This window comes from Leptosomus discolor, chromosome 12 (assembly GCF_034619465.1).
Source record: "Leptosomus discolor isolate bLepDis1 chromosome 12, bLepDis1.hap2, whole genome shotgun sequence".
NCBI lineage: Eukaryota > Metazoa > Chordata > Aves > Leptosomiformes > Leptosomidae > Leptosomus > Leptosomus discolor.
This window is the reverse complement of record NC_141402.1, coordinates 7,168,108-7,183,298: the sequence shown is the minus strand read 5'-3', so window position 1 is coordinate 7,183,298 and position 15,191 is coordinate 7,168,108. Positions and strand designations below refer to the sequence as shown.

Genomic DNA, 15,191 nt, shown 5'->3' with positions numbered 1-15,191 from the left:
GATCAAACAAAAAAACAATTCAGGAAATTAATGGATGAGCTTTGAATCTAGGCCTTTCAACTTCAATTGTCCCCTCCACGATGGAGACACTCATGCTGATGTGCTAATGGTCTGATATGAGCATCAGATAGTCTTATGAATTTGTAAGCATGCTTATGGCAAAAGCATTACACTGAGGCGGTATAAAATTTAATCATCTAAATTTGAAGGTCATAGTGTCTAATTGTTTTATTCCAAGCATAGGAAAACATTTCAAATATTTTAGGACTGTTGTATGCACTGATGAAACTTCATTATATCCCACCGTTCTTTTAAGAAAAAGCACAAACATACTACGAGACCCTTGAGCAGAGTGAGATGGTCCCTGAAGAGAACTGGCAGACAAGGGCCAGGAATTTCTGTCGTTTTATCACTGCTATCAATAACACCCCTAGAAACATTGGGAAGGATGGCAAGTTTCAGATGCTGGTGTGTCTTGGAGCCAGGTATAAAGAAACTTCTTTATTATTGTTGTTGTTGTTATTGATATTTTAATAAAATGAAAATTATATTGCGTATTATAAGATAAAGCCACACAACTGCTGGGTTGTGCGGTTTGTCTATTACTTATACAGTTCTTTGATGTAACTAAAGAAGGATCAAGTGATCCATGCCCTGACTGAGTTCTTAAGCATGTGAAGTGTGGGAAATCTGAGATGCAAAACTTGAGTATCCCAAAGAACTGAGCAGCTGCATCAAGAGAGAAAGGTAGTAGGCTGGTGTGAATAACCCCCCCTCTTAGGTACAGCTAGCAAGATTGGGAGAGAGAAATAGGCCTCTCCAGTTAGTGGCTGGGTGAATTCCCCACCCTCCACCTACTCATTGTAGGAGATGGGTAGGAGGGAAGCTGGGACCATCTGGAAGCCTCTTGACACAGAGGCAGTGGAGCAGTCTAGTGACTTTGGGCTTGCTTGGGGCTTCAGGGCATCCTGGGAACCATATCTTTTGATGTGAGGGATGGAAAGCCTAGAAACATGTTCCTCATGGATGCTCCCTACTTAAACAAGTTCCACAGACAGTTACTCCCCTTTCCCTGTCTTACAAAAATATGCGGGATAGTAGGTCTGTTTAGAAGGCAAAGAATAAAAATCATGTCAGTGAAAATGAGAAACTAACTTGGCTTTATTTTTATTTCCAAATTGCAAATTGCCGCTTTGTCAGAGACCACCTTTTGCATCACTGGATCGCCCTGCTCGCAGACTGCCCAATTACAGCACAGATGTATGAAGACATAGCACTGATTAAGGATCATACTCTTGTGAATTCTTTGATTCGAGTGCTGCAGACCTTGCAGGAGTTCAACATTACGCTGGAGGCATCTCTTGTCAAAGGAATCGATATTTGACCTCTTGTCCCACAGGAAAAACTATCTTTTAAGGAGGGAAAAAAAAAAAGCAACAAGGAGTGAATCTCATTAGTATGCAAAAGTTCTGTCTGCCAGTACGTTGTATCGTGAACTTGTTCATGGCCCTAAAATGCAACTGACTTTTCTTGAAGGAAACTCCAAAAATAGTACAGGCAAATGGATAGAAGCTGTAAACTCAATGTAAAAAAGAGGATTTTGGTATAAATCTATTTTAGAGTTTATTTGCTGATTTGCTTTTTACACACTTTCATGTGAAAGAGATAGAGATGAGTATTGTGCAGCTTATTTTAAAGCTGCAGTATTTCCTTGCCATAGAAAATGTGCAGTGAGCCTTTCAGCATTCTGTGAACTTGCCTTCAGATATGCTGTATGTCATAGACCCCAATGTATACACTCCATTTCTGCTGAGAAGGTCATTCTATAGTTTTTAAACTAATATTTTATATATTAACATTATTACCAATGTTTGATTTTTAATGTATTGGGTCATGTTTTGCTGCAAGGGAACTACAAATCTGATGTGTGCTTTTTTTTCAATAGGTCCAAAGCACTGATTTGTCAACAAATAATTTCTTCCTTTATTTTTGTTGTCAGTATTATTTTTAGTGAAATCCAGGAAACTGAACCGTGACATGTGCAGAGATCAAAGTAATATTTTTCATATTGGTACGTAATTGCACAGAAGAAATTAAGCGTGTTTTTTAACTGATGTTTTTTATTTATTTAACCTGTCATTGTGTTTTGTAAGTTTGTCTTTAAAAAAAAAAATCTCCTATGATACAACTGGCTATATTATATTGCAATTCAGAATTTACAGTGCAGCCCACTTAAATGAAAAACCTGGAATAATTGTTCATAACACAAAAATGTTTCCACTTGAACCAGCCTTTTGAAGTTTGGTATATGGTTGCTGCTGGTAATTCTCTTAACTGCTAATAAAGAGGGACACGAGTTCCCCAAGTACCAGATGACTAAATAAAGATGTTTATGCCCTCATGAAATAATAATGGTATACCTTACTAACAAATATAAGGATTTCTTCGTTTTTCTGAAAAGGCCATGAGTAGTAAGGCTTTTTCTTTTCCTTTTGAATGAATATGTCTTGGGCCCAGTTGTCAGTCTGCTTCATTTGGGATGCTTTTGTTTTTAGCAGAGAAAGCTTTAGTCCACTTATACAATAAAACACAAACATTTTGAAAGTTTAATTTATTGGAGATCTGGAACTTGGCAGATGCCTAAAGGCATCTCTGTTCATTTGAATCCTCTGATAAAAATCTCTTTGAAATGATTATGTGACTTAAGAACACGCTGATTTTTCAGCATCAGAAATTACTGTACAGAAATTCAGGGCTATGTATTTAAGAGGTCTCCACTGTATAAGCTTATCTCAGTATTGTCTCTCTTTTGAGAAGCAGAGTCCCAAGTTTTTTGGTTCATACAATGTTGTAGCACCGTTTCTTTACCTACAGCTTAGTCACATCTTATGATAGTTTTATTTCCATAATTTATAAGTATAGCACATGTATTAAATTTTTGACTATTTTTACTTTTGTCCTATTTATTTCATTATTAAACTGAGAAGTTTCTTTGTCACTATTTATCAGAGCAAGATTCTTTTTTGATTTCACAGTAGCATTAGGAAGATCCAAGGGCAATGTCCAAGCCAGTCCTCATGCTGGGTGGTTGTGAATTCTTTCACAGTCTGGAGCTTAGAGGAGCATTTCACTGAAGTATTTTGTGTGTGCTGGTTTGGTTTTGTTGGATTTTTTTTCCGGCTTTGGAAGGGCAAAAATAAAACAGGTGTACTTTATTATAAGAATTTCATGTATTCAACTTAATATGTTGAGATAATCTTTATACACTTGCCCCAAATTGCTTGTTTATGTATAATAATAGAAAAAAAAATTTTTTACAGTGCTTTTGGCTATTTTTAAGATGACTTTTCTAGGCCTGTGTATTTCACAGGGAATATGTCTACATAAGAAAGGAGAATTGGATTAATTTTTTTGACCTTAACAGGTTAGTTGATCCTGTTAAAACCATCTCTCGTAATATTAAGTATGGATTGATTTTTATCTAGCATGAGGTAATTAACCCTGAATCAAAGTTCTTTTTTCTTTTTTATTTTTGTTTTTCCTTTGCACAAGTTCACCTAGTGTGGCATGATACCATTGGTTTAATGGCTTGCTTTGCTGTGGATCTTTTTGGTCTCATTATGACAGCGATACCTGGGATGGACACAAAAGCTGGGGTTTGCTGGTTCTCCAGTTGTGGTTTCTTTAGCTAGCACATGAGGATGAAGCTGTTCACCAGTGACAGCTAGCTGTCCAGATGCACAAGGAGAAGGCGAAGGTCATGTTCCGGGCCCCTCAGTTATTTTATTTTCACAGAAAAGACTGCTTTGAGAGTCTTCTCTCACAGGGGGTCTATGCTTAATCCTATTAGGATTCAAAGCACTTTTTGCTATGGCTTTCTACATCTGGAAGGATTTGCTCCACTGAAGGACCAGCAGAAGGTTCTGAAATGCAACAGAAAAAATGTTGGTTTCGTTGGATCCAGAGGCCACCAAGGAAGACTGAGATATTAAATATAGTGATGTGGTAGCCTGTGCTAGGGTTTTGGGAAGAGATTTGGCTGGCATATCTAACAATAGTTCAGTCTGTAGTAGCAGCCATCATCCCTACCACTCTTCAGTGTTTAGCACAAACCGACCTACTTTCATTGATTTAGCTAGAATCAGTCCCACAGAGTAACGTTAGGCTCCAGCATGGCTCCTTCCATGCCATTATGCTGAACTGGATGACTGCACAAGAGCAAATGGTGTAGTCAGCATCTTTTACTCTAACTAGAGCTTTGTAAAATCCGTTTCTCTTTTTGTTCATATTTTGTTCATAAATGAGCTATAGAATCATGGCAATTGTAACCTGTTTTTCTTCGGTTGCTTTTCTAAAACAAGAGGGAAGGTTTGATAGGTGCAGGTTTATGTGGCTATGCTGTTTTGTGTTTGGGTTTTTTTTGGTAACAGTTAATGTGAAAAGGTAATTATTTTTTTTAACAGCACACATGCATTCTGTAGAGAGAAATATAATGGAAAAAAAAATATATAGTGCTAAATTGACCAAATGTGTTTACAGGCTGATACCAGATTTGAGGAAGAAAACCAGGTTATCATCTATCCATTATTTATACTTCTTTGATTAATGCTGTCAGAGTTCATACAATGATACTTTATACAAAAGGAAAATGCAAATTAATAAAGACTTAATTTAAATGTAGTGAAATACTATGATGATAAGTTTATACAAAAAAAAAGCCTTTACCTGCCATAAACTTAACCATTTGACATTCTGTAGCTGAGAACATATTCATGAACTGAAGACTATTCCACAACTTTTTCCATAACAGAGTATTTTTCAAATTGTTCAGATGAGACCTACTAGCTGTATGATTCATATTTTTGATGTGTTTGGAATTCCTGAATATGTTAAGATTTCTGCAGTGAAACTATTCAGAGTTAACTTTTTCTGTATATTGTCAAATGATTTTTGTCCATAGTGCAAGGTACTATAGGATACTTGAAAATACTTGAAGATACTGTACACGTACTTTACATCTTTGTAGTTCTTTATTTTATACCTAGAGATTGGCTGTTAAACTAAGATAAAGCATCAATACCTAATGAACTATATATTTTACTACGTGGGGAAATCACTGGCTTCTTTTTTTAAGGGTGGGCATTGAAGTTTACATTATAATGACAAACCAAGTACTGTTTTCCTTTTTTAATTTTTCCTGTGACATTTCAGTCCATTGGTCATTAAATGTGAATTGGATATACAAAACAGTTTTACAGGTGTAGCGCATTTGATGAATTGCAATAAAATTTGTCTTCTAACATGAAAAATAGCATTAATGTGCTGTTTTCAACAGCCTCTTATAATTTGGCTAATCATCTTTTCTTCTTTGCATGACTGCAGGTATGTATGACACTTTAGTTATTGATTTCAGGAGACCTTTTTTGTACAGTTTTGTATCTGATCTGTTCAACTAAATGCCTGCCTCCCTGCCAGCACTAGTGTAGCCTTCTCATGAGCAGTTGTCTGTCAGACTGCCATCAGTGGAAGAGATGCCTACTCAGTAATCAGGGAATGGGGAGAACAGGAAGGCAAGGGAGTAATGCAGATCTTGGAAAGTATCTGTGAGTACACACATGCTTATGTGCTGCCATTTTTATTAGCTTTTTTTCCTACCTTTGAACAACTTTTGAGCTTATGAACCAAATTTGGTGGAGGGTTCCAAATTCTATCACCCCTGTGTGCCAGGTGCTTAACCTTTCTTTTTATGTGAGAGGATCTATACAGAGAAGCAGAAATTGTTGGAAATATAACTAGCTGGTGCTTCAAACAGAAGGTTAAGTGAGAAAATGGCATTGTCCTCCATCTCTGAGATTCTGACAACACCTGTGGCACACATGCATGCCCAAGCATTATTGCCTGTTTTCCTACTCTTTTTACACTGTCTTTGTTCAGGGTAAGGTCTGACTTGACAGATAGTCCCAGAGGAGGAATTACTGGGTGGAGGGTGTGTACTGTCACAGAGGCAAAAGTGTTGTTTCTTTCCTGTCTGTTCATTCCCTTTTTGAATGATTTGAAGTACATACCGATGTAGTGGAGCCCTGTATAATCTTGGTTCATTAGATCCTGCTCTGTTTATGTCACCTTGAAACTGGTTCTGCCTGCCTTACTATATGTTAAATCTAGTTTTTAGATTTGAGGGAGTAGTAAACAAATGTGAGCACAACTCATTTGTGGTTATGCTTTTGTAACTTTTCTGCTGCCTATGTCCAGAAAGTTTTGTGTGTCAGTAGTATGAGAAGCAGGGAATCCAAGTCAGTTTTACTCACATTCATCTCCCACTTCATCCAAAATGCACTCCTCGGGACATCCCTGCTTGAGCAGGGGAATTGGACAAGATGACCTCCGAAGGTCCCTTCCAACCTCAGTCACTGATTCTGTAGTTCCTTCCCATGTACGATGACAGGAACAGGTAAGAAGGCTGAGTGCCACTTCCCCCATCTTGTACAGTTTCTGCCATTCCTTACTAGCCCAGTGTCTGCAAAAAAGAGCTCATCCTTGAGGTGTACTATTTTTCCTGTGTTTTTAGGGAGCTGACCTTTCTTTTGTCAGCTATAGCCAAAGAGACTTGCTTATTTTTCTGACTTGCGTGTTAGCAATGGCTAACTTCTGCTTTGACAAAGTTCTGTTTTGAAGCTGACAAATGCAGAAGGTAATTTTCTCAGCTTGGGAACAGTGGTTCAAGTTAGGGCTGTTCTGAAGTTGGCGGGGTTCACCCTGTGTCAAACTGTATGAGATCTTTATTGAATGTTTTTGTACCATCAGGGAAAATGCAGAAGGGAAGGAGTTTGATCATTATTTGAAGGTATCTCTGCTTTCTTCACCAGTCTTTGTTTCTCACCACACACACCCCCTGGTCTGTGGTGGAGGCTTTTTTTAAGCAAAGCGAAATAAAAAGTGTTAAGATCTCACTTGGGGGAACCACATCAGTCTTCCTGAGCTGGGGGTGATTCTGCACTACTAACAACTGATAAGTGTCATTCTGTGGGCTCACTGGGGGAGATGCTGAGAGAGTGAATTCAGCCTGCTCCATGCTTTGATGAGGTGGTGCTGGTGGCCTGAGCCTTGGACGGGTTTGTGAGGGTGCAGTTGTGAACTCGGTACCTGCTGTCAGGCGTGCTGCACTTGTGTGATGTGAGATGCTGAACCTGCCTCTCTTGGAAACTGAGACCATCTTAGTTCCGTAGGCTTTATTAGACCTACTGGTTCTAATCCCTCTGCAGGGCACCATGGGGACGGACGTGGGGCAGGCCCGGATGGAGTTATGAGATAAGCACAGCTTCAGAAACACAGTCACTTCATCACAGGTGGTCTCAAATCTTTCAGACTTCCTGCAAGAGGAGGGAACAAAAAGCACAGGGGCTTTGGTGAGTGAAGTGTGTTGTGCAACTGCTGGGTTCACAGCGCTTTTCCAAATGTTAGGTCTGAGGTGGTTTTATAGAAGGTCTGTTGGAGAGAAGAGTTTGAATGGTAGGCAATGATTGTCTGTTAACTAACTGGTCCAAACGCATGAGTCTAGAAATGTGTTGTGATTTCTTGTAGTGATGGCTTGGAAGGTTCCCACAAACAAATACAAATGTCAGAGCGCTGCACCAAGCAGGTCTTTGTCTAAAATTTACTTCATATAGCAAAAAGTCTATTTTTTCCCCTATTAACTCAAAGATGTATATTCATTAACAGAACATACCGTATTCAGTCCTGCAATAAACAGGAGCTGTTCTTCTTCATTTCGGTGACACTGGCATTTTAAGATGCAGATCCTATGACATTTAAAATATCACTGGAGGATATGATGTTTGTTTCAGGTAAGCTTTTCTACCAGTGGCATAAAAAGACTTAGACAAGGAGTATAAATTACATGAGAGGTTCTTTTAGACTCTGGGGACCAGAGGAACCCCAGACTTCCTCTCTGGTTTTGATAAGCCATGTGCAGGTCCTGCTCCCAAGGAAAGGCACTGTTAAATTGCAAAACTGCCGATTACTGAAGATGTGTTATTTTACGTAGAAATCAACAACCTATTTGGTAGCTTGGAAAACCCTTGGATACTAAGATGGAAAGTGTCAGTGCAAAAATGTCAGTGATTCATTTCAAAGGAAAGCAATGTGCAAAACCCCCTATACATACGGAGATGAGTAAGACTTGAAACTACAGCTCTGAGACATTATGTGTGTGAAAAGCTTTGGAATAATTAAGTATTTGAAAGTATTTCCTCACTCATCTGTCTGCTGCTTTCCCTTTTTTGTTCTGGCATCTTCACACCCCTCCACCCCCCCAGTTGTTTTCAGTTTCTGTCGCAAGCACTGGTGCTCACTCAGTTGTGTTAAATTTTGGGTCAATATGATGCACTGTTGCTGAGCCCAGCAGACCCGCTACTTCTCACTATGTTAAAGTACAAATGAAATGGCAATCTGGGTGTCTTCAAATAATGTTTGCTTATCATTTAATAATAAAATTTAACAAGGATTATAAAGCATAAAGCAGTTTTTATGCCAAATTTTCAGACAAAAATGTTCAACTCTACTAAGGAGATAAGGTGCAGAATTTCTGGAGCAGTTTTTACATCCAGCTGTTCTGTGGCAGCTTTGAGTGATACTTAAAGTGGAGGGCAGGGGGGAACTGGGGAATTCTTATCCGTGTGGAAGAGTACCTTTGGAGCAGCAGTGTTCGTAGCAGTGTTGTGCTCCTGGCAATCCAAAGAATCCAGTAGTGTTAGCAGGAAGAAGTTCTAGGTTTCGCAAGATTATAAGGTAGAACACACATTGGTACAATTGGAAAAAGCAGGTGAGTTTTCTGATGTGCAGCCTTTCTCCAAATGTAGAACAGCCAAACCCCTCTCTCCCCAAAGCATCTGTGAAACATACCTGAATGGGACTCTGGTCCACACAATGCTGACAGAATTTAGTTCAAGACTGAAATGCTGTATAGTATCTGGATGACCAAAAACTTTGCTGTTGGTTTTAGGATCAGTGTGTATAATGTATGAGAAAACTGTTTGCATATGCTTCTCGCAGATATTTACCAGTAGCTATTTTCCTTCCTAAAACTTCATTATTTTATTTTTAATTGCTGAAAAAAACCCAAACAGTGGTATTTGGGGTCTCCTTATTCAACTGCACCCGGTACATATTTTTGCTTTCATCATAGTTAACTTATTGCTGAAGTTGAATCTTAAGAATTTTTCTAGCTTCTCTCTTGCACTAAAGATCTCGGTACCCAGTGCAGTCATCTGTCACTGTGACTCAATAGTTGAAAAGAAATAGTTAAGAAGGCTACAGAAAGACATCTGAGTTGAGGTCTGAGCTTCTGTCTGGTTTGTGTCTTTAAAGAGCTATTTTAATGGCAATTCTTAATCGTAAACAAATGAGTGTTATCTCGGAAATAATAGCCGGGATCATTCACAAAGCACTTTGAAATTTATGTGTAAGAAATGGTTTCATTAACTGAGATGAATTTAATATTGTTCTTGTTTGTTTTCCAAGCTGTGTTGAGATCTTTTGATCCAACACAGGCATTCCCAAATATTTATGCATCACTTTATATTTTAGTTTACAGAAGTAAACAAGATGCTTTGCTTTTACTGTGCCTCAGAAAGCTTTAGTTGTTGGGTATATGGCTCTTCTCTTCAGTGTCTGTTACTGTTTTTTCTGCTACACTCTTCATAAGTAGCTTTTATGTCTTTCATCAAATCTTGTGGTGAATTTTAATTAAATTAATATTGGTCAAGTTCGTTGAGGAAGCTTGACTGGAAAGTGCCTGAAATACGTATCAGCTGTTCTGTAAGATAGCTCGTTGTCACGTGCATTTGGGAGAATTGTTTGTAGAGACACCCTGACTGATATCCCTAGATGAGAGGTGTGTGGATGTGCAAGTTCCCATTGTAAGTATGATTGTTTATTCATGGGATCGTGGAAACTGTCGAGAAAGTCTTCATCCATTTATTACTTTCTGTTGATAAGGGGAGGCTTGGGGTCTGATGGGGGGCTGGAGGATCCTTGGAGTGTTTAATGAGCAGCTTTATGCATTTATAGATGAGTTCGACTAAGACTAAAGCCGTCCAGGAAATACAATAGGTTGTTTTTCATTGGATTTTAAAAGAAATAACTTTGATCATTTCAAAAGCAATGAAGCCTGATGCTCCAGTGAGAAAGGAAAGTGGTAATTTATAGCTACCATTAAGGAAACAAAGACAAAGACTGAGGGAAAGTTTCGCTCTGAAGATTTACTAATGTGTATAAACCGCCCTTACAACTAGAAATAGCTTGGTATTTCTCACAGAACAAAACAAAAGAGAAAAGGGATGTGAGGGAGGAGGGGGAAAAGAATACTGCCTGCTTTTGCTTGCACCCTGAAAGGTCAAACAACATTTGGGAAATTATAATTTCAGTGAATAATGGATAGGCCACTTCTACCTGCCAAAGGAAGGACAGCTGTGAGAAATCCCTGGCTGGGAAAGGAGGTGGGATGGGGCTGGGGGGGTGATGGTGTGATGTGTGGGGTCTGGTACGGCCTTGAGCCGGGGACTTCACGCGCTGCAGTGGGGTGTAATTACTCGGTAAAAACTATAATACAGTATTTTTGAAGAAACACAAGCAAGGCTGGAGTGGTGTCTGTCTGGGCTGTGACAGGATGCAGGCGCACGGGATCTCTGCCGGGGCTTGTCCCTCCGAGAAAGAGAGGGTCTGGGGGCCGCTCCAGGCAGGGGAGCAGCGGCTCCCCTACACTCGCCGCTGGCACCCGCCGTCTGCGTGTGAGGCACTCCGCGTCCCCGCGGGAAGCGCCGCCGCGCCGGGACATCTGTGTTTGGGGTGTTGCGCAGGTGTTTCAACGCCGCGGCCGTGGGTGGGGGCGCTGGGGCGGTCGACGGAGGGTTTTAATGTGGGACGGGGCGGCTGGCGTGCGGGGGGGTGCGCTCGCCGCCTCCGGGTGCCGCCGGGCGGCCAGCGGGGGCAGCGGGGCCCGCGGGGAGGGCAGGGAGGCCCGCCCGGGGAGGCCCGCCCAGCCCTCGCCGCCGCGCCCCGCCGCCCCGCGCCCGCTGTCAGTGCGAGGCGGGCCGGCCGCCCGCAGACACCTCCCTCAGCCGCCGCCGCCGCCTCCTCCCGCCCGGCGGCAGCACCAGCGCCGCCGCCGCCGCAGCGCCATCGATGGGGTCCGGCGGCCGCCGCGGCGCGGCGGGGGCGCGGGCGCTGCCGCTGCTGCTCCTGCTGCTGCCCGCGCCGGGCGCCCCCGCCGCCCTGCCCCTGCCCGGTGAGTGCCGCGCCGCCGGCTCGTCTTCAGCCCTGGACAGCGGCCGCCCCCGCGGGGCACCTGGCAGCCCCAGCGGGCGGCTGTCCCCTCGGGGCGGCGGGGGGAGGCCGCTGGCGAAGGGAGGGGGAGGTGAGGCGCGGCCGCTGGCGGGGCGAGCGGGGTGCCGTTACCGAGGCCGGGCGGGGGCGGGTGGGGGGGTGGTGTCGCGCCGGCACCGCGGGTGACTTTCAAAGGCCGGTTTCCAAGCGGTCCCGTCCGGGAGCAGGGCTGACCTCCAGGGGTAGGGCTCACCCCCGAGGGGCAGGGCTCCCGGTTAACGTCTCACCTTTGCCGAAGGAGCGGGAAGGAAGCTCTGCATCTGTCACGGCTTATCTGCCTCTGGTCGCCGAGGAATAAACCCAGTAATTCTCCCTGCAGTCTCCTCCGCGCCCGCCTGGCTGCCAAGTTTAGGGCTGTGATGTTTGCTCACAGTCTCCCTCCTCTAGGGGATCTCTTCATCTCAGGCTACTGTCACGACATGAGGAAATCTCTCTCCCTGTGCCTAGTAACTTTTTTTTTAGCCCTCTTTTCCATGCTTCTGTGTGCATTAATACTGGGGGTTTTTTTCCTGCTGTTCTTTATGAGCGCTGCAGACCACAGAGGATCAGTGTGAAAATAAAATAGCAGAACAGCCGTTTTGCCGCTGGCATGAGATCTAGTTGACGTGCCTCTGCCATATCTTTGAAAGAAGCCATCTCCTTGATGTCTGTTTTCTGGGATCCGCCTTGCCAGGGCAGGTGTGTCCCCTGCCTGGGCTGGGAAGGGGAGAGCTTACCATGCAGGGGGGTACACAGCCAGCGCATGTGGCTAGTGCTTCTTACTGCCCACTTTCTTTCTTCCCTACCCATCCTTTCCTCCTGCCCCATCTACCTGAATCCTACTGGTTGGAGGCCCCTCAGCAGTTCCCTGCACCCCTCCTTGCATGACTTGGTCCATCAATTCACTGCTCCCCTTATTTTTTAATGACTTAACTTTTCCACTTTGAGAGGAAGCAGATTCTGTTGCTCTCTCCAGCTGTTTTCCACCTTCCCCTTGCTTTCTGGAGGTGGTATCTGAGGACCCCATTGCTGTTATCCATTTGGTGTGCACCCAAGCAAGAGCCAGGAGAGCACTGCTGCTGTAGCACTGGCTCTTTGCCTTGTTTCCTGCCAAATGCCATTAAGAGTTAAAACTGCATGGATGCTTTCTGAAGCTGGCAACTGCTGCAGTACCTACAGGCATATTTTGTGATGGGAGGGAAAAAAAAAAAAAAAAAGAGATGAATGCTATAATTGTGAATGGGAGAGGTGCTGGCTGAAATTCCCTGTTAGAAAGTGATTCCCACTATAAAAAGTGGCTGATTATTGAAGTAGTTGCCTTCTGCTGATACTCCAGTGATTCATCCTGTTATTTTAGAAGTCACGTTTTGTACCTGTGTGGGGTGCTGCTTCTGCAATTCTTCCTTTTAGCCAGTTGCTGGAAATCTTCCTGTTTCTGTGTTTGAATTCTCCTCTGCTGTATGAAAAACTTCTGCTGATGTCTTCTGCTGCCTATAACTTTTCTTCCTCTTCTTCTGTCTACCCTTCTTTGTCTCCAGGACTTCCTCCTGTTGATGTTTCCCTTTCTCCTCATTCTCTCTGCTCTGAAGTTTCTACTTGGATATTTTGCTTCAGTATGCTGTGTTTTGTGATGGCTGGCCAGGTGATTTGGCAATGCTGCTCACCAGATACTATTCTTGTAATTAAAAAATTGGCATTATTTATAAATTAAACATCTGTTTAACGGTAAGTCACTCTTTTAACATGTTGGTGGTGACTTTGAAAGTACTTTACTGTAAACTCCTGTTGTTAGTTTAAAAATCACCGGGCTTCCTGAGGTTGATGTCACGGATGCGGTCAAGGACTCTTTCAATAACCGGTTTTTGTTAACCAGAAAGATTAGCAGTCTCCAATGCATCTCTGTCAAACTGTCAGCTAAATCTCAAGGAGGATCTATCCAATAATAGATTGTTTTGGATGTATTTATAAGTGGGTACAAAAGCTTAATACAAGCATATCTGAGTTGCACACAAATACATCTATATGCAGGTAGAGCATTAGACAAATTTGAGTTCAAATACAGTCTCTGCACGTTTCTGTCCTGACTCACAAACACATATAATATGCTTGCATGCACACACCACAAGCAGGTGCTCACCCTTACATCTTCTCGTCAGTGATATGTACAGGAGATGTGCCCTGTTCTCTACCTTCTGACATCCCCTCTGAATCTTGTCTTTTCCCAGATGTGGATGAATGTGCCCTGGGGCTTGATGACTGCCACACAGATGCCATTTGTCAAAACACCCCGAAGCTGTACAAGTGCATGTGCAAAGTGGGTTACACTGGCGAAGGGAAGAAATGTGAAGGTAAAGTGATGGAAGCAGTGTGCTCTGCCTGTGTCAGCACGAGGTGTTTCTAAGACAGAGCCATTAAACGTAATGTCTTAGAATATGGAGGATGATTTTAAATCAAAATAGTCACCTGATTCACTCCTTGTTTACAAAATCAAAGGCAAGCAGATTGCGTGGCTTTTCACCTAGTAATATCACTTGGTCTAATAATTACGTTGCTGTTTAACCAGCAGCCTTAAAAACTCCAAGGTAAAGCTACAGGGGAATCTCAGGGCATTTTGTCACTCTTTAGAAACATTCAGCAAGAAATGCGTGGAGTACAGTCTATTTGCAAGACAATGATGATTTTGGACAGCAGTTGCTGCTCACATTTACACAGACACATCTCTAACTGTCTATAACACTCAAGCAAGCATCCATCATATTGACTTTTGCATTATTCCTTAGACATTGATGAATGTGATAACGACTTCAATGGAGGCTGCGTCCACGAGTGTTTCAACATTCCAGGAAATTACCGCTGTACTTGCTATGACGGCTTTATGTTGGCTCATGATGGCCATAACTGCTTGGGTAAGATGTGTGTTCGTGAACATTGCGAGTGGTGATGCTAACATAACCGTTCAGCTGCATCCACGGGAAATGCGTGGCGATCGGAGAAGAACATTACATATGGGACTAAGGAATTCCAAGTAGTGATATACCATCCCAGTGTGGCTCTTTCCCCCTTTGTAGAAGAGGAAGATAATTGTGCTACGGTTCTGTTACGTGCTTTTGGTTAAAATGTGTGAAGTGCCGTCTATTATTATGCTAAATGAGTTTGTGTGAAAGAACGTGTGCTCGTTGTCTTTTCTGTTAGAAAGTTAGTTTAGGATCAGTTCTTAGGGGTGTTTCCAGGCTTGGAAATCTTCTGTCTCGTACATCTATAACGTGTGGCCTTCTCACTCTTACTGTGTCTGAGTACTTCCGGACATGCAAGCTGCAAGGAAGGGACGATTAGGAGCGTGCAGTAGCTGTGTGTGATAGAGGCCATTGAAGCACAGTGGGACTAAACCAAATGCTCAGAGTTTCCCTGGGTGGTTAGTGTGAAGTGAAGTACACAACTCTGGAAATGTGTTCAATCATGGCAACACTCCCTTGACCCTGCACGCACCCACTCTCTCTCGCCCTGTTTTTCTTTTCTTTATTTAAGTTTCCTTCTTTCTGTGTGCCAGCAGGTGAAAGTCTTTAAAAATGGGTAACAAGACCTTGTGGTTTTACTGTGATGGTATCCTTCAGCACACAATGCAGCAGTGTACAGAAATGCATGAGCTGCAGCCTGTTGGCAGTGTGGTACGCTGCTGCTGTTATTTCCCTGGGACAGAGCCATGTTGATGAAGCTGTCCTGCTTCCAGGACCCATGCTGGGTACCCCGTGTAGCTCTGCCCTGGGCTGTGGTACCCATCCCATTTACTTTTTCAGAGATGGCTCAGTTTTCCTCTTCTGCTGCACTGAGCG

General features: G+C 42.8%; 2 protein-coding genes across 5 annotated transcripts in view; both read left to right on the top strand.

Moving 5' to 3' along the window:
- DENND5A (DENN domain containing 5A) overlaps positions 1-2,996 on the top strand; it is a 67,276-nt gene extending 64,280 nt beyond the window's left edge. For all 4 annotated transcript variants that reach the window (XM_086471972.1, XM_086471971.1, XM_086471970.1 and 1 more), the window contains 2 exons: positions 317-485; positions 1,201-2,996. In XM_086471972.1, the coding sequence (XP_086328098.1) occupies positions 317-485; positions 1,201-1,384 (353 nt within the window). In that variant the 3' untranslated portion in view covers positions 1,385-2,996. The remainder of the gene's footprint in view (positions 1-316; positions 486-1,200) is intronic.
- Positions 2,997-11,181: 8,185 nt separating this feature from the next.
- The window catches only part of SCUBE2 (signal peptide, CUB domain and EGF like domain containing 2), a 41,195-nt gene continuing 37,185 nt past the window's right edge, over positions 11,182-15,191 (top strand). Inside the window, exons 1-3 of the mRNA XM_086472107.1 lie at positions 11,182-11,284; positions 13,587-13,709; positions 14,142-14,267. Of these exons, the coding sequence (XP_086328233.1) occupies positions 11,182-11,284; positions 13,587-13,709; positions 14,142-14,267 (352 nt within the window). The remainder of the gene's footprint in view (positions 11,285-13,586; positions 13,710-14,141; positions 14,268-15,191) is intronic.